This window comes from Hyperolius riggenbachi, chromosome 3 (assembly GCF_040937935.1).
Source record: "Hyperolius riggenbachi isolate aHypRig1 chromosome 3, aHypRig1.pri, whole genome shotgun sequence".
NCBI lineage: Eukaryota > Metazoa > Chordata > Amphibia > Anura > Hyperoliidae > Hyperolius > Hyperolius riggenbachi.
Window position 1 is genome coordinate 55,915,801 of NC_090648.1, and position 25,674 is coordinate 55,941,474.

The following is a 25,674-nucleotide window of genomic DNA, read 5'->3' on the forward strand; positions in this document are numbered from 1 at the left end:
GGTCTTAGGGTTAGGCATCGGCAGTGCAGGTATGAAAGTAGGGTTAGGTTAAGCTGTAGTAAAATATCAATAAGATTTTCTACTGTTATATTATTGTTATTAACAAAATTCATTTTTCCCTGGCAACTCCATGGCAGCATGACATATGGGCAGTTCTCCGCCCTGAACTGCCAGATAGGACCTCCTCTAACTATAAAAACCCTATGGTCAGCACTCCTTTTTTCGTCCTCACCGCCAGATAGGTCTGTGTTATTTTTCCCTTCTTTTGTATGCCCATTTTTTGAGAGGCAATGTTTTTGAATATATAAATCTACGTTTTACCTTACCTCAGCTGCATTTTGGCCTACCAGTCAGTTTCTAAGCCTTCTGACTGGAGTCCTATACCCGGAGAATCTAAAGGATTTGTGGGGTAGGAATAGCTGGTTGGTCTCCAGTGTGTTAAAAGAACCCATTAAACATGGTGTTCTGGCCTGCCAATTGTCCCCTAGCCGCAGTTTTTAACTTACAGTTTGCCGGCTGTGCGTTAAGGCAGCGTCTGGTATAATTTTTTCTGCTGTTATTGTTGCCGGCCGTCCTCCGTATGGAGGCGGCGTCTGGTAGTTTGGCTTGTGACGCAGCTGCCGGCCGTTCTCCGTATAGGGGCGGCGTCCGGTACTTCCGCGTACGACGCAAGCGCATCTTGCCGGCCGTCTCCCAGGTGGGCGTATCGGCGTCTGGTAGTCTTCGCGCATGCGCGAAGAGGTTAGGGGTCATGGCGGCCATCTTTAGTATGGGAAAGGCTAGTATTTTGTATGCGGAAAAGCGTCATATAAGGCAGACGGAAATCACCGCTCGCTGCCTGAGTAGTCTTTGTACGCGGAAGGTGGTCGGCGCAGGGCTGCAGGGAGATACTCCAAGAGCATCAACGGATCCTTGAGGTAAATTATGATTTATAATGGTATTTTCATTTATACATCACTGCTTATACTGCCTGCTCATCTCCCTCTGGCTGTACACTTAAAGTGATAGACTTCTATTGCTGGTTGATTGCAGGATATATCCTGTAATGGGGAGACAGTATGGGAAAGACCAAAGGAAAGATGAAAGGTAAGGAAGGTGAGTTTTAAAAAGGCTTTATTCTCTTGTGGGAGAATGTTTAGTAATACCATCTTTTGAATACTTTGTTTTTAGCCAGAAATATTCTCGAAGAAAGGAGAATTCGGCTGGTGGAAGAAGACCATATAACTCTTCAAGTGGTTATAATTCAAAGAGAAAACCATGTTCAGCAGGACACTCTTCATCAATGCTCTCGCCTGAAATAGGGTCAAGGAAAAGAAAAATTACATCTCGACTTCCATCATCTTCTTCAGAAAGTATTCAATCATCTCCTCCACGTAAATTATCAGGAAAATCAAATAGACCTTCCGAGGACCAATGTTGGATTTGCGGGAAAGATAAGTTACCAGACAAGATGGTCTGCAGAGGATGCCTAGGAGAGATTTCAGTCGGAACTAATGACTTTTCTGAAATGATAAAGCAAACTGTTAAAGATACAATGGCGCAATTAAAAAGCAAATCCCATCAGGCCCAATCTTCAGAACAAATGAGGTCAGACTCAGGAGAAGCGTCAGCTGATCAATCAGATGTCTCAGAGGACTGGGACTCGGTCATTGATTTTGCAACAATACCCTCATTCATCGCCCAAGTTAAACAGGCCATAGAATGGGAAGAGTTAGAAGATGAGCAGCTACCGAAGAAAAAGAGATATTTTAAACCTCGATAAATCGCGGCCTGCGTTTCCCCTTATGGAAGAGGTTAGGGAGTTATTCCAGGATGAATGGTCTCAGCCAACTAAAAAACCATCTATGCGTAATCGTTTAAGGAAGATGTACCCGCTGTCTCAAAATGATGAGCCATTAGTGGAGTCCTGTCCTATCATAGATGCTTCAGTGGCGAGACTGGCAAAGAACACAACTCTGCCATTGGAGGATGCTGTGTCCTTTAGAGATATACAAGACAGACAGCTAGACATAGATTTGAAAAAAGCTTATATGGCAGCAGGAGAGGCCGCTAGGCCAGCAGTGGCCTTAACATCAGTGTCCAGGGCATTGAAAACGTGGATATCAGATTTGATGAAAGCAGTGTCCCGCAGAACAGATGAACAGGAACTTTTGTCTTATCTGGATAACATGAAATTATCCGCTGACTTTGTAGGAGAGGCCTCTTTGGATGTCATCAAGGCTGCAAGCAGAGCAATGCTCTACTCAGTATTGGCGAAAAGGTCCCTCTGGCTGAAGTCTTGGGCTGCTGATCCTTCTTCAAAAGTCACCTGGACTCGAATTACATATGACGGGAAAAACCTGTTCGGTCAAAAGATGGGCACTGCCATATCCAGGGTGACGGGAGGAAAGACTGGATTATTACCGCAGGATAGAAAATTCAGGCGTCAAAGATGGAATCAACAACGACAACAGTCTTCTCAAAAATTCAGAGACCAAAAGTCATTTAGACCAACGCGCCAGTACAACAAGCCGTGGAGAAATTCTCAACCTACATTTGTGAAGTCATCAAGACCAAGACCGACTACCCCGGGGACAGGAAATACAAAATCTTTTTGACGTGAGGCCCGCTCAAACTGGTCGAGTAGGTGCAAGGCTTCTGCATTACTCGTTGGTTTGGGCAAAGCACATAACGAACCCTTGGGTAGTACAAGTCGTATCTCAAGGTCACAGATGGGCCTTCAAAGCAAAACCAGTCACTCCACGCTGGGTGGAGACAAGAATTCCCCAAGATGTACAAAAAAAGAGGATTCTCTTAGAGTACGTAAAAAACCTCATTTCTCAAGGAGCAGCAGTTCCTGTTCCAGTTCAAGAAGAGTTCACCAGATACTATTCCCCAATATTCTTAGTTCACAAAAAAACGGGAGATTGGAGACCGGTCATAGATTTAAAATCCCTCAACAAATACATAGTGATACCAAAATTCAAAATGGAATCGCTGCAGACAGTCATCAGGGCGGTCAGAGCTGGAGATTGGATGTGCTCCCTCGATTTAAAAGATGCATATTTTCATGTTCCTATTGCTTATTCATATCAAAAGTATCTTCGTTTTTTCGTGGGAGGCATCCATCTCCAGTTCTGTTGTCTGCCTTTCGGGCTGTCTACTTCCCCGAGGACATTCTCAAAACTGCTTCTGGCTGTGGTAGCCTTGTTGAGACAGAAGGGGATAAGAATACTGCATTATCTCGACGATGTCTTAATCCTGTCAAATTCAAGAAGTCAATTAGTAGAACATCGAGTTATCGTAATAGACTTCTTCATTCAGTTCGGGTGGTTAATCAACCTCGAAAAAAGTCAGATGCGTCCATGTCAGGAAATGGTCTTCCTAGGTGCTCTATTTTCCACTCTAGAAGATACCATCTCACTGCCAAAAGACAAACAAGATACTCTAATACGCAACATAGCGGCAATACAAAAAAATTCGGTCCTCACGGCCAGGAATTGCATGAGAATTCTGGGGCTCATGTCATCCACGATTCTGCTAGTAAAGTGGGCTCATTGGCATCTCAGGAAGTTTCAGGAAAAACTTTCTATCCCAGTGGGATGGTCTGAGTTTGAATTGTCGGATCACAATTCCTTTCAGAGTTTGGAAGAGCCTGAAATGGTGGCTGCGACAAAAGAATCTAGGCAACTGCTTTCCAATAACTCCCCCAAATTGGGTGACCGTAACTTCGGACGCCAGCGCTCAGGGTTGGGGAGAAACCTACGAAGATTGGGCAGTACAGGGGACCTGGTCAAAGACAGCCACACAGTTGGTGTCCAATGTAATAGAACTCAGAGCTGCCCATCAAGCTCTGAAAGCCTTTCTTCCAAAGATCTCATCCAAAGCGGTTCTCCCAAAACTAGACAACAAAGCGGCAGTCTCCCATATCAGGAGACAGGGGGGAACGCACAGCAAGTCTCTGATGAGGGAGGTATATCCAATAATGGTCCTAGCCCAACGACATCTAGCAGATTTAACAGCAATATATATTCCCGGTCTTGACAACTTTCAGGCTGACAATCTGTCAAGACAGCTAATATCGAACAACGAATGGTCTCTGAACCCGAAGATCTTTCAGCTGATAGTGGACAAATGGGGCATGCCGGAAATAGACTTATTTGCATCGAAAACCAACAGGAAACTTCTCCTTTCCGGAGAAGGCGGCAGTAGCGACAGATGCATTGTCCCAGAAATGGACGTTTCGCAGAGCATATGCATTCCCTCCTGTACCCCTCATATTCAGATTCCTACAAAAACTAATGCTGTCAAAAGTGGAGGTGGTAGCGGTCCTACCAAATTGGCCGAAACGCCCGTGGTTTACTCTACTGAAATCCCTGAGCCTGGAAGATCTAATTCCGTTGCCACTTGTTCCAGACCTGTTGACTCAGAGGGAGTTTCTACATCCCAACTTGGTGAGGCTCAGGTTGACTGCCTGGAAATTGAAAAACGTAGGCTTTTAAACCAGGGATGCTCCAATGATGTGGTAGAGACTTTGTTGTTGGCCAGGAAACCTACAACTAATAACGTATACAATAAGATTTGGGGAAATATGTAGAATTTTCTCTTCTCTCTTCATTTGATCCATTGGCACCTAACGTTTCAAATATCTTGGCTTTTCTTCAGAAAGGTCTTCAGATGGGTCTAGCCTATAACACACTTCGCTCTCATACCTCAGCACTGTCTTCCATCCTTGGAATTCCATGGGCATCAAATGTTCTAGTTAGACAATTCTTTAGGGCTGTCCTAAAGAAGAATCCCCCTAGGAAGCCAAAGTTCCCGCAATTGGATTTGCCACTTGTGTTAGATTACCTGTCAGGTCCACCCTTTGTTCCGACGGAAAAGTGTTCAATTTACCATCTAACCCTTAAAACGGCTTTTCTGATTGCCATAACGTCAGGCCGAAGGGTTTCGGAACTTCAGGCTTTAAGTTGGAAAGAGCCATTTATGTCCTTCTTTGAAGACAGGGTGGTGTTAAACCCGGTAGAGGCTTTCATACCAAAAGTAGCGTCATACTTTCAATTTAACCAAGAGTAGACTTTGCCAGCCTTTAAAGATCCGTTAAACCCGGAGGTTTTTCATCCCCTGGATCCAGTATCCAACATCAGAGCTTATCTCGATATCACAGAAGACAGAGTCTCGGACAGACTTTTTGTGGTTCCGGTTGGAATAAACAAAGGAAAGAATGCTTCAGTCAGAAGCATAGCCAGGTGGATAGTCTCCACAATTCAGGGAGCCTACAGAGCGAGAAAGCTTCCAGTGCCTCAGATTATATCAGCCCACTCTACCAGGGCAATGTCGGCTTCGTGGGCTTCACTAGGCAATATCTCAATAGAGACTATATGTAGGGCGGCCAAATGGGCCTCTAGCCATACATTCATCAAATACTATAAGATAGAACCAGCTACATTGTCGACTGCTGCTTTTGGAAAGAAAGTTCCTTAGCTATAGATCAGTCGCTGTGAACTTTGTCATTGATTATATTTTGTGGTGTGATTAAAAATTGTTTACCTGCATACCCTCCCATGTATTTATTTACTAGTTATTGCCCATATGTCATGCTGCCATGGAGTTGCCAGGGAATTAAGGAAATTGTATACTTACCTTCAGGCAATTTTCCTTTCCTGGCAATACTCCATGGTAGCATACATACCCACCCTTTTTATGGCGGCTCGTCCGATAGAAGGAGTGCTGACCATAGGGTGGAGCTCGCTTTTATAGTTAGAGGAGGTCCTATCTGGCAGTTCAGGGCGGAGACCTGCCTATATGTCATGCTGCCATGGAGTATTGCCAGGAAAGGAAAAATGCCTGAAGGCCACATAGGTGGCATTTATTGAGAGGTGCACAATACTTTGCCTGACTGCACCCTGCATCACCCAATCCCATGCATGCCTCCAGGACTTCTCAAGCGCTGCTTCAACACTATGGAACTCCCTACCTCCCCCCCATTAGGGTTGCCTCCTCCTTCAACATCTTCAAGAAGGCCCTCAAAACTCACCTTTTCACTGTGGCCAAAACATTGATCATACAACAAAACATTCAGCTCAAAACATTTCCGAATATCAATACGGCTTTTCATCAGTGTGAGATCACTCATGACTCGATACGATTTTCATAAAACAACAAGACATTCCCACACTCAGCATAAGAGTATATTACCAGCGTGAGATTTCTCATGATTGACTAGCCGATATTTCCGTGCAAAACATTTCCCACACTTAGCGCATGAATACGGCTTCTCACCAGCATGATATTTCTCATGAACAACAAGCTGACATTTCTGTACAAAACATTTCCCACACTCAGCACATGAATATGGCTTCTCACCAGTGTGAGACCTCTCATGACAGACAAGATGGGCTTTCCGTGCAAAACATTTCCCACACTCAGCACATGAATATGGCTTCTCACCAGTATGAGTTCTCTCATGTCTGACAAGCTGAGATTTCTGTGAAAAACATTTTCCACACTCAGCACATGAATATGGCTTCTCCCCAGTGTGAGATCTTTCATGACTGACAAGATATGATTTCTGTGAAAAACATTTCCCACACTCAGCACATGAAAATGGCTTCTCACCAGTGTGAGATCTCACATGACTGATAAGAACCGATTTCCTTATAAAACATTTCCCACACTCAACACACAAATGTGGCTTCTCACCAGTGTGAGATCTCTCATGCTTGACAAGATACGATTTCCATGGAAAACATTTCCCGCACTCAGCACATGAATATGGCTTCTCTCCAGTGTGAGTTCTCTCATGAATGACACAATCTGATTTATGTGTAAAACATTTTCCACACTCAGCACATGAATATGGCTTCTCACCAGTGTGAGCTTTCTCATGTATGGAAAGATACTTTTTCACTGCAAAACATTTCCCGCACTTTGTACATGAATATGGCTTTTCTCCCCTGTGAGATCTCTCATGACTGACAAGATATGAATTAAGTGTAAAACATTTTCCACACTCAGGACATTGAAAGGGCTTCTCCCCACTGTGATATCTCTCATGTATAACAAGCTTCGATTTATGTGCAAAACATCTCCCACACTCAGCACATGAATAGAGCTTCCCACCAGTGTGAGATTTCTTATGTACAACAAGCTGCGATTTCCATGCAAAACATTTCCCACATGTGGAACAGGAATAAGAGACTCCAGCAGTTGGAGAGCTCTGCTGGGTATGAGGCCCATCAGGGTTAGACAGGTGAGGGGAATCTAGGGGAATATTTGGGGTAACCAGGATAGCTGCAGGAGACTTTTGTCCAATGTCATCATCATCCGTTGTACAGTCTGTGGATACAGAGAGACGAGTCTCTGAGAGGTTCCTGATGCCAGGACTCCACGCTGCAAATAGAGAAACATCATTAAGTCCTGTTAGAGAATCCTGAGGAAAGGAACAATTATCGTTAGAGATGGTCAGTGAGCTGCTGATAATTCCAAGTTGATGCAAAGTTTATGCAGATAAGAAATGGACCGGATGCAGCAGCTGCATAACTGCATATAATTAGCATACAATTTGCTCCATCTCAGAGCTAATGGCATGTCACTGACCATCACTAGTTATCAGCCCGACAGAAAAATGTGCTCATTACAGGCGGCCAATCATATGACAATAACTTTGCCTTGCGTTCAAATTGTGTCAGCTAAGAATTCCATCAATCAAAGGCATTTCCTTTAGATTGTAAGCTCACAAGGGCAGGGCTCTCTCCCCCTTTTGTGTCTAGGAAATCACTAAACATTTTATTCATCATGTTACTTTTATCACTGTCATTACCAACTCTGTATTTTGTATTTATTTTGTATTTTGTCACTAATTATGTATCTTGTATTTTGGCATACACCATTGTCTGTATTATTATGCACCCCATGTTAGTTTCTTACTTTGTACAGCGCCACGGAATATGTTGGCGCTTTAAAAATCAATAATAATAATTTACTAACAAATCTGAGTATCTGCATACAACTTGCATTTCATTTACAAACAAGTCAGAGTTATTTGCATCTCATTGACCCCCCCCCCCCTACAGCTAAAGAATGGCCATGCATGGAAATTCTGACAGCAGACCTATACGTATTTACAGAAAGAAACCTGTGTTAAGGTGGCCATAAATTTGAAGACTTGGCAGCCAACGACCATCAGCTTTGATAATTATTAACCAATCTGATGAAAACTGGTGCTGCCAAGAGCATGCCAAATTGTCAATTTGACCAATTTTCAGAGCCGAAATTGGACACATATCGATCGGACATGCTGGGAAATGTCGGGCCAGCATGCGGTGTGCGATAACCACAGATGAACACAATGTAAACCCCAGGCCCCCCCCAGTGCCTGTGCATTAACCACTTCCCGACCGCCGCATGTACAAATGGCGGCCGGGAAGTGGAGCCCGCAAGGACCGCCGCATGTACAAATGGCAGCGGTCCTTGTACGGGCGTGGGCGGAGCGATTGCGTCATTAGTGACGCGATCGCTCCGCCGGGGACTGGCTCCGCCCCCCTCGCGCTGTAACCCGCCGGCCGTTCGGAAGCGCTGGCGGGTTACTAGCACCCGGATCGCCGCATACAAAGTGTATAATACACTTTGTAATGTATACAAAGTGTATTATACAGGCTGCCTCCTGAGGTACCACCAGGTAGGCCTGAACGATTTTCGGAAAATATTGAATTGTCAGAAATTGCGATTTCAATTCGATTCACGAAGTCGCCATGGCGACGAGCAAAACGAAACAAGGAAGGCCGCTCATTGCGGCCTTCCTTGTTACTGCGGATCGCCGGAGGCGATCAGAAATACGGGATAGGAGCGCCCTCTAGTGGGCTTTCATGCATTAAATAGTTTTTTTTTTATTAAAAAAAAAAACCCTCCCGCAGCTGCCCTGGCGATCTTAATAGAACGCCAGGGTGGTTAAGTATAAAAAAAATTTATTGCACTCACACTTCCCCAGAAGTTAAGATCACATAGAGTTTTTTCTTGAACACGGGCTCTCCCCCGCTATTGTTGGCCACCGGCTGGCTGCTCCTAGTAGTCCCACTTAGTTCCGCCGTTGGTGCGCGCTACTCCCGGCTTACACTCTCGTAGGACGCCGCCGTACGCCTTTCCCCAGTTCCTGGTTGCGTGGTTAGGCTCCAGAGCCAGGAACTGGGGAAAGGCGTACGGCGGCGTCCTACGAGAGTGTAAGCCGGGAGTAGCGCGCACCAACGGCGGAACTAAGTGGGACTACTAGGAGCAGCCAGCCAGTGGCCAACAATAGCGGGGGAGAGCCAGTGTTCAAGAAAAAAACTCTATGTGATCTTAACTTCTGGGAAAGTGTGAGTGCAATAAATTTTTTTTATACTTAATAAATGAGACGTTTTTACGCTATGAGAGGCCTTTGTCTGAGTTTTTAGATGCAACAAGCTGAATACAATAGCGGCTTCCTAGAGTGGTGGAACCCGTCCAGCTGTGTGCCTGAGTGGTGGGGGACGACCCGGGAACGGTCCCAATGCTGTAATAGACCCAATTGAGGGTCTTTTTAGACGGTGAGTCAGGCACCAAAGGGTGAGGTGGAGGCTGTTCTATTGGACGTATGCTTGGCAATTGTATTCATCTGGATGGAATGAGAAGCCCTCCTTGTGATTTTATTTTAGACTGTGTATACATTACATGGACTTTGTGATTGAAGTAGCACTATAAGAGACCACTGTGTTTCAACTCATAAATATGATATGAATTTTTAGAGTGTTTTTATACTGTTTATGCACATATTACATAACACCTGAGTGCGCTACCTCTGTGCAGTAGTATCATTCTAGAAAGAAGACACCCAAAGGTATTCCGTTAGGAGTATGGTGAGTTCGTAGAAGATTTTTTTTTTAATTAAATTAATTAAAACTAGCAGCAGCAATCAAGTACCTCCTAAAAAAAAGCTCTAGTTGTGCGAAGAAAATGATGTAAAATTCATTTGGGTGCTAAGTTGTATGACTGAGCAATAAACATTAAAGTTGTGAAGTGCTAAATTGTACAAATAGCCTGGTCACTAGGAAGGTGTAAACCTCTGGTCCTGAAGAGGTTAAATTGTACCCAAGATGGGCCAAAATAAAAGTTTTACACATCCCTAGGGCTTCCTCCAGCCCCCTCAGGCTTATCGAGCATGCCGCAAGCACTCCCCTATCACGCTCCCACAGTGGGAGGTGGTGAAGGAGTAAGAAGCAGGCGAGGACTTTCCAACTGTGAGAGTCACTATATTAAAACATGTAGCTATAATCACCGATCATTTCAAGTGATAGACATCTTCCATGTGTGTGATTTAAATTCATTCCAACTTGTAATAAGCTGATAATGGTCACTGTACATTTACAATAATAATGTGACAGGCAGTCGCTGAGCGGATCGTTCAGGAACAGCCTTATCAGTCCGCCGACAGTGCGTACACACGCACTACTGTCGGCTGAAAGTCCGCCCAGCAGGAGGGTCTGACAGACCCGTCGTTGGCTTCCGTAGTGCAAGTGTATATTCACCTTTAAGGGCAGGAAGTGAACAGATGAACATGCTGGAGGAGACATCCTCCCATTGCTTGTTTTTACTGGCGGCTTGTAAGTAATGCTCTATTAATAAAATGTTAGATGGTTTCATACAACATGAAGTTTTTTAGTCTGTAGGAGATACTTTGGTTGTGAAGCTGTGTGCTCTGAGCTGGTCAGGTGCCTGGAGTTTGAGATGTGAGCCACCATTGCAATGCTAACCAACTGCCTGTCACATCATTATTATTGTAAATGTACAGTGACCATTATCAGCTTATTACAGGCTGGAATGAATTTAAACCACACACATGGAAGATGTCTATCACTTGAAATGATCGGTGATTACAGCTACATGTTTTAATATAGTGACTCTCACAGTTGGAAAGTCCTCGCCTGCTTCTCACTCCTTCACCACCTCCCCTCTCCAGAGAACAGAACAGGGAACTCCAAAGCCATCAGGATGTCTGTACTGTTGTTGTTAGTAAGTGGTCACCAAACACAATCAAAAACGGTAGTTTAACTACTTGACCACTGAGGGGTTTTTCCCCTTTAGGACCAAAGCAATTTTCACCTGTCTCCATTCATTTGCCAATAACGTAATCACAACTACATGATCTATATCTTGTTTTTTCGCCACCAATTAGGCTTTCTTTGGGGATGGGGGGGGTACATTATGCTAAGAATTATTTTATTCTAAACACATTTTAATTGATACAATAAAAAAAAAATGGAAAAAAAATAATTATTTCTAAGTTTTCGGCTATTATAGTGTTAAAATAAAACGTTCCAGTGTGGCTAAAAACCGCACATTTTATTTGCACATTTGTCCTGGTTATTGCAACATTTAAATATTTTCCTTAGTTCAATGTATGGCGGCAATATTTTATTTGGAAATAAAGGTGTATTTTTTCAGTTTTGCGTCCATCACTATTTACTGCCACAAACATGAATCAATTTCATTGGAATTCCACGTGGAAGACCAATACAAAGTGGTGTACACGTGAGAAGTGGAATGAAAATCATACATGATTCCAAACATTTTTTACAAATACATAACTGCAAAGTGGGGTGTGCGTAATTATTCAGCCCCTTTGGTCTGAGTGCAGTCAGTTGCCCATAGACATTGCCTGATGAGTGCTAATGACTAAATAGAGTGCACCTGTATGTAATCTAATGTCACTACAAATACAGCTGCTCTGTGACGGCCTCAGAGGTTGTCTAAGAGAATATTGGGAGCAACAACACCATGAAGTCCAAAGAACACACTAGACAGGTCAGGGATAAAATTATTGAGAAATTTAAAGCAGGCTTAGGCTACAAAAAGATTTCCAAAGCCTTGAACATCCCACGGAGCACTGTTCAAGCGATCATTCAGAAATGGAAGGAGTATGGCACAACTGTAAACCTACCAAGACAAGGCCGTCCACCTAAACTCACAGGCCGAACAAGGAGAGCGCTGATCAGAAATGCAGTCAAGAGGCCCATGGTGACTCTGGACGAGCTGCTCAGGTAGGGGAATCTGTCCATAGGACAACTATTAGTTGTGCAAAAGGTGGATCAGCGCATCACCAGACCGCCTACAATCAGAGGTGCGCTGAGCCCCCCAGAAACTGCAAACGCACCTTGAACCCAAACAGAAGCTCTGCATATACACACCAAAAGCAAAGCTGTTAAGTGGGAGCGGCTGACCAAAAATGAATTTAATTAGTACAAGGCAAGGAAATGAACAGCGCTACTTAAAAACAGATAAGTGCCTCCATGCAAGAGAGTGCAAGCCCCACTTGTGGGATAAAATACAAACCTAGCATACACATAACCTGTCTACCACTGAAGGATGTTGGTTTCCTGTAACAGCTTGCATGCAACTTGTTAAGTACTCGTCCCTCCCACTCAGGGCTGTGGAGTCGGTCCAAAAATCCACCGACTCCGACTCCTTAGTTTAGGATTCCACCGACTCCGACTCCTCGACTCCGACTCCTCTAATTTGCATATTACAATTTTGTTGATTAAAAGTATATAACATGAAATTCGTCTCTTAACTGCCAACGCCTAGGAATTTTACAAGACAACTGAAGTGAGAAGGATATGTAGACTACTATATTTATTCCCTTTAGACTAAAACTAGTCCTTGGTAAGAGTACTTGTAAAAGGTACAAACCGGAACAAAGAACATCTATCAGGCCCTAGGCAATGTAAGTGTGGGTACATGTAAGAATGATGTGCAGGTACTCTGCAGGGGAATGAGGAGATTCTTCCTCTATTACACATTCTTCATGCACAATCTGAACAAGGTTTATGGGTGACAGACAACACCTCTGTGTTCAATGTGTACAGCATTCTCAGTGGATTCCCTGCAGCTCTGTGGGGAGTGCATATGTAGAGTATAGTACTACTGTGTAACAAAGTAAACCTGAGACAGATGAAATTAAAGTTTTATACATACCTGGGGCTTCCTCCAGCCGCCTTCAGGATAATCAGTCCCTCGTTGTCCTCCTCCACCACCTGGATCTTCTGCTATGAGTCCAGGTACTTGAGCCAGTCGGGCGTAGTGCGCATGCACACTCTCCGCCGCCAGGAGCATACTACACCTGTGCAGCACTATTGCGCAGGTGTAGAATGTTCATGGCTGTGGGAGCGGCATGCGGCCGGACAGCGCTGACTGGCTGAATTACCAGGACTCATAGCAGAAGTTTCGGGTGGTGGAGGACAGCGAGGGACTGATTAGCCTGAAGGGGGCTGGAGGAAGCCCCAGGTATGTATAAAACTTTACTTTTCATCTGTCTCAGGTACCTTTTAATTTGTAGTCACCAAACCAAATTTTAACAACATGTCAAATTTTTTATTTCATCAGCAAAGGGAGTGCATACATTTGCATAAATCAGCATCAGTGCACAATTATTTCCATCTCATTGACCATCTCTATTAGTGACACAGCTACACATTAGGCTGTATTCTTACAGCATAGATGTTATTTAGTATATATAAGAGATTCCTGTGTACACATCATATATACTGTACAGTCACAATCAGATATGTATATCTGACCTTAAAGAGTAACTGTCAGGCTGCAGAAGCTAATTTAAACCTCTATTCTCCTGTGTTAAACAGTTTAGAAGGAAGTCATAAAGGCATTATTGAAGATAAAAATCTCTTTTACCTTTGATGTGTTCTTATCAGAAAAGCTGTTAGACCTAAGAGGACGCAAGCCGCATACTATACTGCAAAGCATTCTGGGGCCCTCCCCTCGGCTGCTAATGAGACGTTTCAGCAGCTTGTAACTCAGTCCAGTGCATAGCACTGATAAATCTCCGGGGCAGAGTACACTGCAGGAGTCAGCTATTGTTCCTAGCCACATGGCTCATTAATATTCACTGCACACTGTGTTATTCAGTACAAGCTTATCTGTGATCAGGAAGCAGGCAGGACATGAAGACACATTTGACAGAAAAACATGGAGCCTGCCATGAGCTGTCAGGAGCATCTATCTCTGCATATACTATATACAAATTCTGTGAAATCCAAACGTGGACAGTGAAATGCATATGTAATGTAAGTACAGCCAATCTTTAGCTACTGATATATGTGTTTATTTTCTCTGAGACCTTATACCTAACAGCTCCTCTTTAAAAATACGGGAACTGCTTTATTGAAGCAGCACAAGTAACTAATTTTGATTGGTTTATTTCATTTTTGTGGACAGCTATTACTGTATATATACTGTATTTATACATTATTTTTAATGACTATTATCTGAGAAATAGAACATTTTATCATATTTTCTATTTTAATTACAGTTACAAATTCATTAGGAGTCGGAGTCGGAGTCGGTGCATTTTTTCCCGACTCCGACTCCAGGCACCCAAAATTGCCCGACTCCACGACTCCGACTCCACGACTCCGACTCCGACTCCACAGCCCTGCTCCCACTGCGGAGAAGTCATGCTTGATGGGAGGGGATCTAACACTAACTAAATCCTAACCTATGTATATGCATAGCCTGGGTGCGACCAACCAAGTAAAATTGAAAATTGCGTTTTTAAGTAGCGCTGTTCATTTCCTTGCCAACTATTATTTGTGCACTGCACAAAGTTGGCCTTTATGGAAGAGTGGCAAGAAGAAAGCCATTGTTAACAGAAAAGCATAAGAAGTCCCTTTTGCAGTTTGCCAGAAGCCATGTGGAAGTATGTATGTGGAAGAAGGTGCTCTGGTCAGATGAGACCAAAATTGAATTTTTTCGCCAAAATGCAAAACGCTATGTGTGGCAGAAAACACTGCACATCAATCTGAACACACCATCCCCACTGTCAAATATGATGGTGGCAGCATCATGCTCTGGGGGTGCTTCTCTTCAGCAGGGACAGGGAAGCTGGTCAGAGTTGATGGGAAGATGTATGGAGCCAAATACAGGGCAATCTTGGAAGAAAACCTCTTGGAGTCTGCAACAGACTTGAGACTGGGGCGGAGGTTCACCTTCCAGCAGGACAACGACCCTAAACATAAAGCCAGGGCAACAATGGAATGGTTTAAAACAAAAACATATCCATGTGTTAGAATGGCCCAGTCAAAGTCCAGATCTAAATCCAATCAAGAATCTGTGGCAAGATCTGAAAACTGCTGTTCACAAACGCTGTCCATCTAATCTGACTGAGCTGGAGCTGTTTTGCAAAGAAGAATGGGCAATGATTTCAGTCTCTAGATGACACCTGTAATTGCAGCAAAAGGTGGTTCTACAAAGTATTGACTCAGGGGGCTGAATAATTACACACACCCCACTTTGCAGTTATTTATTTGTAAAAAAAAAATGTTTGGAATGATGTATGATTTTCGATCCACTTTTCACAAGTACACTTTGCATTTGTCTTTCACGTGGAATTCCAATAAAATGGATTCATGTTTGTGGCAGTAATGTGACAAAATGTGGAAAACTTCAAGGGGGCCTAATACTTTTGCAAACCACTGTATATATAAAAATGTTTGGGTACTATGGGGGAGTGTGGTTTTTTTTTATTGAATAAAATGTTTTTTGATGTAGTTTTACTATTTAGCCACAAGATGTACTCAGTCATTATTCCCGATTCAGGGTTGCAAGGATGTGAATCAGAAGTAATGCATGCACTGTAACAACAGGAAGATACAATGAATGCAGGCATCTCAGACAGCGGAGTTCATTGCATCGGGGACATAGATTAATGAATGGGAATGCTGTTCCCATTCATTGATGTCCCCGCTAACCGGCGATAATGGTAACTCTCCCACTGACTAATTTTTGCGGTCCTGGGACTTCAAATGACGTTTCCCAGGGCATGATTATATTGCACCTGGTGCAGTAAGTAGTTAAAATTACCAAAATTTAATATAGCATAACCCAGTATATAGCATAACCCGGAATCAGGCCAGTGTGTGAGCAGTGACACAGTCACACCAGCAATAAAGATACACATTTATTCTATATTTACTGCCGATTACTCACCTGTTCTGCCCTCTGTAACATTATCCCCCTCTTTACTTGTCCTCATCATGTCAGCCACTGCCATAGACTGCTGGTCATGCCTTACATATGGCTCTTCTTCTTCCTCTTTAATTGCCCTCATCATGTCATCCTTCTCCATAAACTGCTGGTCACCCCACACATACGTCTCTTCATCTTCCTCTTTAATTGTCCTCATTATGTCCCCCTCCTCCATCGAAAGCTGGTCACTCCTCACGCACGTCTCCTCTTCTTCATCTTTAATTGAACTCATCACGTCACCCTTCTCTATAAACTGTTTGTCACCCCACAGATAAGTTTCTTCTTCTTTAATTGTCTTCATTGTGATAGCCTCCTCCGTAGACTGCTGGTCACCCCTCACATACATCTCATTTTCCTCTTCTTTGATTGTCCTCATGTCACCCTCTTCCGCAGACTGCTGATAACTCCTCGCATACGTCTCTTCTTCATCCTCTTTATTTGCCCTAATCATGTCACCCTTCTCCATAGACTGATGATCACCCCTCACATATGTCTCTTCTTCTTCCTCTTTAACCACAACACTTACATGTATCAGTTCTCCACCCTAAGTTAACAAAATGAGAGCAAATTAAAATTGGGAACACAAATAACATCATATGATGAAGGATAATGTAGTACAGTTTGGAGTCTCTAGGGATTCTCAGTTCCACCTACCTGATAATGGTGGGGAGTGGTGTGACCTTCCTGTGGACAATCCTGAAAATAAGAAGGACCTGCACATCTCTCTGGTGGGTCTCTGTTACTTGATCCATCTGTAGGAAACACACACACACTCACTAAAAACATTGTCTATGTGTGTGCATCAGATGATGGGGGATTTAGGTGGACAATCCTGAGCATAATTAGAACATGTAAAGCCCTCTCTGGTGGGTTTCTCTTGCTGGATCCATCTGTAGGAAACACACACACACACAGAGTATCTGTGTTTAGCAATTGATTAGGGAACTAGGTGGACAAGCCCAACAATAAACAGGACATGTACATCCTCCCTTGGTGGGTTTCTATTACTGGATCCATCAGTCTATACATTGTCTCTATGTGTTTATCAGATGATGGGGAATATTTGTGGTTACTCCCGGGAATAAAGACTTGTAAATCTCTCTGGTGGGTTTCTTTTATTAGATAGCTGTAGGAAAAATACATACTGACAGAATCCATTGTCTCTATGTGTTTATCAGATGACGGGGGGTATAGGTGGACAACCCTGAGAATAAAGGACCTGTACAACTCTCTGGTGGCCTTTAGTTACTGGTTATCTGTAGGTAACACACACACACACACACACACACACACACACACACACACACACACACACACACACACACACACACACTGAATTCATCATCTTTACAGTATCTCACAAAAGCGAGCACACATCACACACCGCAGAATTTCCCTGGATGCAAATCACGTGGGGAAACTCTGCCATAGGGTACAATGGCGGCGCCGGTCGAATCGCTTGCGTTAGTGATTCAGCCGACATTACCATCCGAAATGGTGCGGGAGGCTGCGCATCCCATAGCCGTGCATGGCATGGCTGATGTGCTTAGTCTGCGTACCCGCACACCAGGAAGTGCCAACGCACATCTCGCAGACGCGTGCGTCACAAGTGGAAATGGGCCCTTAACATCTAAACCAGTGGCAACAAAAGTGAGCAAACCCGTAATTGAAGAATGACAAAATTCTGCCCAAAGTGTCAATATTTTATGTGCCCACCATTATTTTCCAGCACCGCCTTAACTATTTGGGGCATGGATTGAGTTATTTTGATGGGACTGCAAATGCACTGTTATACAAGCTGTACAGTGACTACTTTATATCCAAGTGTCATATCATGAAAAGATATGCTAAAATCTTTAGAAAAGTGGGATAGGTCCCTTTTGTGAGATACTGTATGTGTTTACTAGATAATGGATATAACGGGATCTAGGTAGAACCCAAGTATTTCTCTCTCCTTTACTAGAAATGAAAGACTCCTCTTACCCATGGATGTGAGGGACGGCTGATTCTCTATCATGGCGTCCTTGCAGAGGTCCTGGTGTCCTTCTATATACTGCCCCTCCTCCATGGGGAAATAGATGAGACAATGTGCCTCCTTATAGGAATCTGAAACATAGAATGACAGTTACCATTAGTACAAATCACTAAGTGCCCGATTCTACTAGACACAAATTAGTATTGCGATTTGCCGCAATAAATGCATACTAATGGAGTAGTTTCTATTGAATGTGGTTGAGTCATTGTGGCGCGATACGATGTGGTGCGGAGCAAAATATGGATTGCACTCTGCAGATTCCTGCAGCACACATCCGATTCACTTTAGCAACCAGTGGCAGTCGCATCCGGACTTCCGGAAGACAACCTTAAAGTGAACCAGAGATGATTTTCTAGCGCTAATTTAGATTTACCTGGGGCTGCCTCCAGCCCGATAAGTACCTTGGCCTCCCTCACCGTCCTCCTCGGCCCCTCCGTTATGCCACTATGACTCCCATTAAGCCCGGGCAGTTGCGGCCTTCTGTGCATGCGCGGATCGGCCGCATGCACTGTTAGTCACACTACCATCCCCTGGAGCGTTCTGCTCTTGCACAGTAGTACTGAGTCATAGCGTCAGATTGTAGGGGCTGAAGACAATGGCGAGGGAAGCCAGAGCGTTATGGGGTTGAAGCAAGCCCCAGGTAAGTATAAATTAGAGATAGTGTGCCATCTCTGGTACACTTTAAGACACCTTTGGCTGTGTGCGATGCGAAAAGCTGGATGCAGAATGCTAGTGGAAACAGGCCCTAACTGTTACTGGATACTAGCCCTTTGTTGTCCCTGAAAGCTAAACACACATTTAGACCCGCTGATTGCAAAGATGTGTCAGCTTGCTAATTTAAAAGAGCCACAATAATCCAACATGCATATGGGCCCACATGCAATTAACGTTTTCTCCTCAGTTTTCTCCCAGGTGATATGTTCACTACTTGCCAATAAAATGCTTTTAAAACCACTAGCAACCAAGAAACTACTCAAAATAATTTTGATAGTACTTTTTCATCTACATTTTTGTATTATTTTAATTGCTGAGTGTTGAAAAGTCATTTTAAGAGAAGCTGAAACATTATCACCTAGGATAAAACTCAAGAGAAAAAGTGAATTGCATATGGGCCACAGACTGTTTCGGACGAGTTGATCCTCATCAGTGCATGGTTTAGATAAGTGTGGCTCTATGGGGTAGGACTTGAAATACCCAGAGTTAAAGATTGCCCAGCAAGCTTCTGTAGGTGTGTTTAGCTTTCAGGGACAACAATGAGGTGATTTGCATATTCAACCTGAATAATTGCAAATACCTTCTGTTTTAGAGGGCAAATTTCTGTTGTGCATAGCGTTTTAGTAAGCAGGCTTTTTGGTCCCTTTTAGCCCCTTGCACACTCTGGTTCACCATGAGCTTTCGGGGCAATCTGCAGCTCTGGAAACTGTGCCTTATTTCCTGGTAAAGCTCAACTCACGCTGACAGCAGATCAATGAAGAAGTTCTGCTTCTCGCGAATGTCTCTCAGATATCAGGGGTGAGGTGGGGCCACCGCGATAGTCACCAGTCTTCACAGAAGAAAAAATCTGTATGAGAAGAGTGAAAATAGGGTCATGTGACACTGACAGTCCCAGAACCCCCCTTTCCAGTCTAAGCCTGCTCTTATTTAAACAGGTGTGTCTGTCTGCTTGGTGTGACAGACAGGAAGTGCACAGAATGTTCTCTAGGCTATACACTTCCCCACTCCAATACCGGTGTTCCAACTAACTAGCATACATTGACAGAATAGCATACATTTAAAGTGATATACCCCTTATTAGTAGAATCAGTGTTCCCTTGCCCGTTCGCTTCGCTCGCTGGGCTGCGGGCTCGGTCCTCGCTTCGCTCGGACAACTTTTTATTCTAACTCTATGTCCACTTGGATAGTGGAGATTGCACATCACCACACAGGCAGCTAACTGGGGTTGAAAAGGTTATTGCTGCTGATGGGTATTATGGGGTTAATGTCTGCCCTGCATGACTTTGCACATGCTCAGTAGCATTTGTATGCTATTCTGTCGGGTATGCTAAAATGTTGGAACACCGGTCCTCCCTGCTATTTGCTCCTTCCCACCCCAAATCCTGTCCTTCCCATCTCCACTATGTGCTTCTTCTCCACCCCAATATCTGTCCTCCCCTCCTTCACTATGTGCTCCTCTCTACTACGCGCTCCTTCCTCACCCCAATACCTGTCCTCCCCACTATCTGCTCTTTCCCCCACCCCAATACCTGTTCTCCTCTCCCTCACTATTTGCTCCTCCACTATCTGTCCTCCCCTTCCTAATTGTGTGCTCCTCCCCCAACCCAATACCTGTCCTCCCACCCTAACTTTGTGCTACTCCCCATCTCAATACCTGACCTCCCCTCCCCACTCTGTAAAATAAACAAAGCAAATTTTCACCTTTTCCTCTGCTGCCAGCACCAGCTCCGCTCTATAACCACTTCCCGTCTCTTTCTTCCTAGACGAGCTCGAACCGGAAGTGAGTGACTACAGTAAGAGCGGAGTGCATTGGGCAGGGATTGCCAGCGACGTCACCTCTCCACGGGACCTTCCCTGTGTCACTGTAGCGCTATCATAGGCTGCTGGGGCTGGGCTACAGGACGATATGATCCTTTTAACTTCCGACCTTTCTCATCACCTCTCTCTCTGTGGTTCTGTATTTCCGGTTTCTGCGTTCCACCTGGTGGTGGAGTTTATGCGCCATCTTGTGGTCAGTGAGCTAACTGCAGTCTCTATCATCAATTATAGAAAGCAAGAGCACCCGTGGAATATCAGGGAGACAAAGGGGTGTGGCCAGGGACGGAGCAAGACCAAGTTGCGCCTGGGGCAAGGTCAGGTTTTGGCGCCTAAAGGTCAGGTTTTGGCGCCTAAACCGGCATTCATTTTGCCGCCTTTTTAAGAATTCAACAAACTGCGCCTGGGGCAACATACCCGCTCGCCCCCCCCCGCCCCCCCTAGATCCGTCCCTGGGTGTGGCAAGGTACAAGGGCGGGGCCAATATAATCTGGGCGTGGCCAGGATAATTTCCCAAAGTTATATATTTATGTGACATTTTCCCCCCTTCTTGTAATGTAGAAAAGAGAGAAATCGAGAGCCCAATATGGTGTAGTATGTCAGAGATACGAAGGGAAATGAATAAGTGAGATGGTTATACTCAGGGCCGGATTTGTACTTTCCAGCGCCCTAGGCCGGCTGTCACCAACCGCCCCCCCCCCTCCCCCAACATTCTGTCCAACTCTGACTAGTTTGAATGGGCCCCCCTCTGTTTTGCTGCTTTGCCCCGTTCAACAAAGAAGCAGTGCATGCTCTGTCCACTTCATGTGATTTTGCGCTCCTGTCTGCATGCACAGCAGGCGATAGTGTTCTGGGCTTGCATACTTCAGAAATGATGCTTATGTATGCACACTCAGCAGCACTTGTAAAGTACACATACCCATAACACTCCCTCGGCTCCTGTGCACCTGCATACAGGAGTGCAAAATCACAAGGAGCCCCAGTGGACAGCGCTGCTTCTTTGTCCTCTGTGCTACTTGCTGCCGTCAGAGGCACAAATAGGGAACAGTGCAGCACAATGCAGAGAAGCCCATCCAAAACAGAGAGAAGGTAAGTAGAAGGATTCAACACTACACACACTGGCATAGATGTAGTGTAATGCTAGGTACACATGCAATTTTCTGACAGATTTACTGTCAGGTCGATTATTTCCATCATGTCTGATCTAATTTCAATTTTTCGATCAATTTGCTGTTCACTTCTATGAAAAATCATTCAGAAAATTGATTGAAAAGCAGATCGGACATGTTGGAAATAGTCGATCTGACATTAAAGCTGTCAGAAAATTGCATTGTGTGTACCCAGCATAAGCTCAGGTGTACTTTACACAGTGACAATTTAGCACTTAAGACAGATTTTAAAATCAGTCAGCAGGAAGTTTTGTAACAAAATAACACTTTTTATTGGCTAATCCAAAGAAAAACAGTGAGCCTTTGGTTAATGAGCCGTCTTCAGACTTTGTTACTGTATACAAGATGTTAGGCACACAGCAATAGATACAGTCAGCAGGAGATGCATTGATTGTTTTGTAAATATAAATAAATGTAACACAGTTGTCATTCTGTTTCAAAACATCCTGCTTTCACTGATGGTCAACACAGTACTTTGCTGACAAAAACAAGCCAGGAAAGAGTTAAACTGTAGCAGAAAGAATGTTGTTGTCATTCTCTAGGAGGAAAAAAAAAGCCATAAATTCAACAGATCTGAGGTCTTTAACAGCACTGACCTACTAGTAATAAACTAACATCAGTCAGGGAGGGGGAGAGCTGCTAATTTCTGCCCGTGAATGCGTGCTGCATGAAAAAACTAATCAGAACTCAAGAGTTCTGCTACTTGAGACCATATATTTTTCTTCTCACAGCAGATTGTTTGTCCCCTCTCATCATACAAGTGACAGCAGATGCTGACTGCCATAACACACACTTTGCACAAGTAAGAGAGATGCAGGGATCTCTGGAATTCAGGCAGACCAGAGCAAAGCAGGAGAGGTGATTTACTTTGACATGTGACCTCTTATCTCTCCAAGTCCTGCGCCCTGCTAATTTTTATCGCCCTAGGCCATGGCCTCTGTGACCTTCCCAGAAATCCGGGCCTGGTTATACTCACAAACGTGGGTTACCGCTCAGGCAACCACTGTATAGGCAGGTGAGGAGATTAGACCTGTCCTCAATCAGGATTAAGAAGTCGCTCTCTGTAGATCAGAAAAAATGGGGTAGGGTCACCCCTCCACCTGGGGTGGACTCAAGTATACTGGTAGGTGATCAGAGGCGCCAGCAGAATAAAATTAATATAAAATTGTTAAAAATTGCTGGGAGGGAAAGTGGACAGGGACAACAAACACAGCAATCAATGTGCATTGAATTTAGCTCCTCTGTCACAGAGGCGCCAAATTCACTGCATGTTTGTTGTCCCCGTTTCATTGCCTGAAGAAGTGGGTCTGTTCCCACGAAACGCGTTGCAGATTTTGGGGTACTATTGAATAAACGTATTTGTTTGATTTGATGACAGACCTTGGTGTCTAATTATTGAGGGGAAGTCCACCACTTTCCCTCCCAGCAATTTTTAACAATTTTATATTAATTTTATTCTGCTGGCGCCTCTGATCACCTACCAGTACACCTTCTTGTAATGATTACCTCTATAAATGTTTTAAATTATAATAATCATTAACAAGCTGTTCCCTATCCTCTTCTAGCACCTCTGACGCTATGTTGTCCTTGGCAGGTTTTGGTGCACCATATAAATTGTTATATATAGAGTGCTTGTAGGGCCCCATGTAAAACTCGCAGTGGGGCCCATAGCTCCTTAGGTACGCCACTGCATGTAAGGGCTTATTTAGTGAGCTCTTCTGAGGCCAGTCTGACGACATGACCATGACCAGATTACCCACAAGGCAACTGAGAGGCATATAGACCAGACCAGCAGTAGGCCTCATGAATAGCAGCATGGCGAGCATAGGAATAGCGCTTGTAGGCTCCACTGCAGTGCCGCATCTTCATCTCTCCCTCCTTCTCCAGCCGCTTTGGTCTGCGTCACTCTCCAGCAGACCCTCAGGTCACATGAGGAGAGAAGCTGACTAATGGAGAGTGATGCTGACCGAGAATGTAAGGATAATGATGTGGAACTGCTGTAGCTTCAAGCGGTAAGTCGGTGCTCAGCTTCGAAGAACAATATTTGGAGTAGGGGGATGTGACCTGGCTACCTATACCTTGCTAACTATTCTGCACAGGGTCACCTATCTTCCTGTACTGAAGGGAGTGTAAAACCTGGCTACCTATACTGAAGGGGTGAGGTGTAATCTGGCTATTTATACCAATGGGGGGGTCATCTTCTACCTATACAGAAGGGGTTTATCTCACTACTTATACTGAAGAAGGAGTGATCCTCTGGCTACCTATACTGAAGAGAGGTTGGTCATCTGGTTACCTATTTTGATGGGGGATGGGGGGTCATATGGCTACCTATACTGAAAATGGGGGGGGGGGGTCATCTGGCTACTTACACTGAAGTATCAATTGGTTATCTATTGTCATGATTTACCTGTGCCGCATACTTGCAGTGGAATGAGCAAGACAGGAAGTCAGTTTGAAAGTTCCTCCTGGCATCCCTGTAGGCATGTAACTGACAGCTCCCTCTAATAAATCCATTGCACAGGAAGGAAGTCTGCGCACATGTGTTGAAAGGCGAAGATCCGCACAGAGTATCTGTGCTATGAGGTGGGTTGCACAGTAACTCGATCTGCCTACTCCTAAATGTCACAGATGCTATTAGCTGTCAGCTGTCAGCTGCCAGCTCATTATCCCAGTTTTGCATGTGTGCAGGAAGTAGATTCTGGTTGGCTGCTGGGAGTTGTGGTAGAGTGTGATTGGCTGGCTTTAGTATTTAAGCTGCTCTGGACTTGCATTTATTGCCTCTGACAGCGCATCTACTGCTTGGGTCTGCTTCTCTGTGATTTCCCTGGTTGTGACTTTTGGCTTACTCTGTATTGGATTGCTGGCCAGGGATAGGTCTGATGTTGTAACCTGTAACCTGTTGCCTGGCTTAACAATCTCCTGTGTATGACCCTTGTCGTGCTCCTGGACTGCGGATTCATATACACCCTGGAATTAGTATTTGGCTTATTGATCTCTTGTATATGACCCTTGGCTTGTTCCTGGACCCTGTGTTGGACTATTTCTTGGTAAGACTGTCATCTGATTCCTGGTTTGAACTTGGCTTTTGTGGACATTGCTTAAGTGTGTTGTGGTACTGCATTGATTTCCTAACCTCAGCATTTATATCTTGTGCACATAAAAGGCCTGGGTGTGACTGAGTGTTGGCAAGACGCATTTAGTCACCTCTCAGCTGATCGTTTATTTATACATGTTAATCAGGTCATCTCTCAGTTGTCTTTTTTCCAAGCTAAATAAGCCCAGCTTGTCCAACTTTTCCTGGTAAGTGAGACCTTCCATCCCTCTGATCAATTTAGTTGCCTGTCTCTGTACCTTTTCTAGAAGGTCAATGTCCTTTCTATAGTGTGATGCCCAAAACTGTATACCATACACCAGATCTGGACATATTAGTGTTTTATAAAAAGGAAGTAGTATACTGATATCTCAAGATTTTATTTCCCATTGTATGCATCACATAATTTTATTGGCTTTAGCTCACTTTGCTTGGCATTGTAGAGCTGCTCCAACACTATGGAACTCCCTACCTACCTACCTCCCCCCATTAGGGTTGCCCCCTCCTTCAACATCTTCAAGAAGGCACTAAAAACGCATCATTTCACTCTGGCCTACCCTCCCTCACTAGTGCTCTAAACCCACAGCTGAACTCTGGTCCCCTACTTTCGTGTCCCTACTGCTCCCTCTAGATTGTAAGCCTTTGGCAGGGTCCTACTCCTTGTGCATGCAGCACCTTCTAAATATTGCTACACGTTACACACAACGCAACGTGTGCACTGTGAATGTCGCACAGACTTTGTATTGCTGTGCGTTAGTCTGCGTTATAATTTTTTATAATGTGCAACTTTAATGTCCCACTTTGAAAGAGCCCTT

At 44.3% G+C, this 25,674-nt stretch overlaps 1 protein-coding gene across 1 annotated transcript in view; it reads right to left on the reverse strand.

The window, feature by feature from the left end:
* Positions 1 to 25,674, reverse strand: part of LOC137562627 (zinc finger protein 271-like) — a 53,615-nt gene continuing 27,941 nt past the window's right edge. Inside the window, exon 7 of the mRNA XM_068274148.1 lies at positions 1 to 6,858. Within this exon, the coding sequence (XP_068130249.1) occupies positions 6,158 to 6,858 (701 nt within the window). The 3' untranslated portion in view covers positions 1 to 6,157. The remainder of the gene's footprint in view (positions 6,859 to 25,674) is intronic.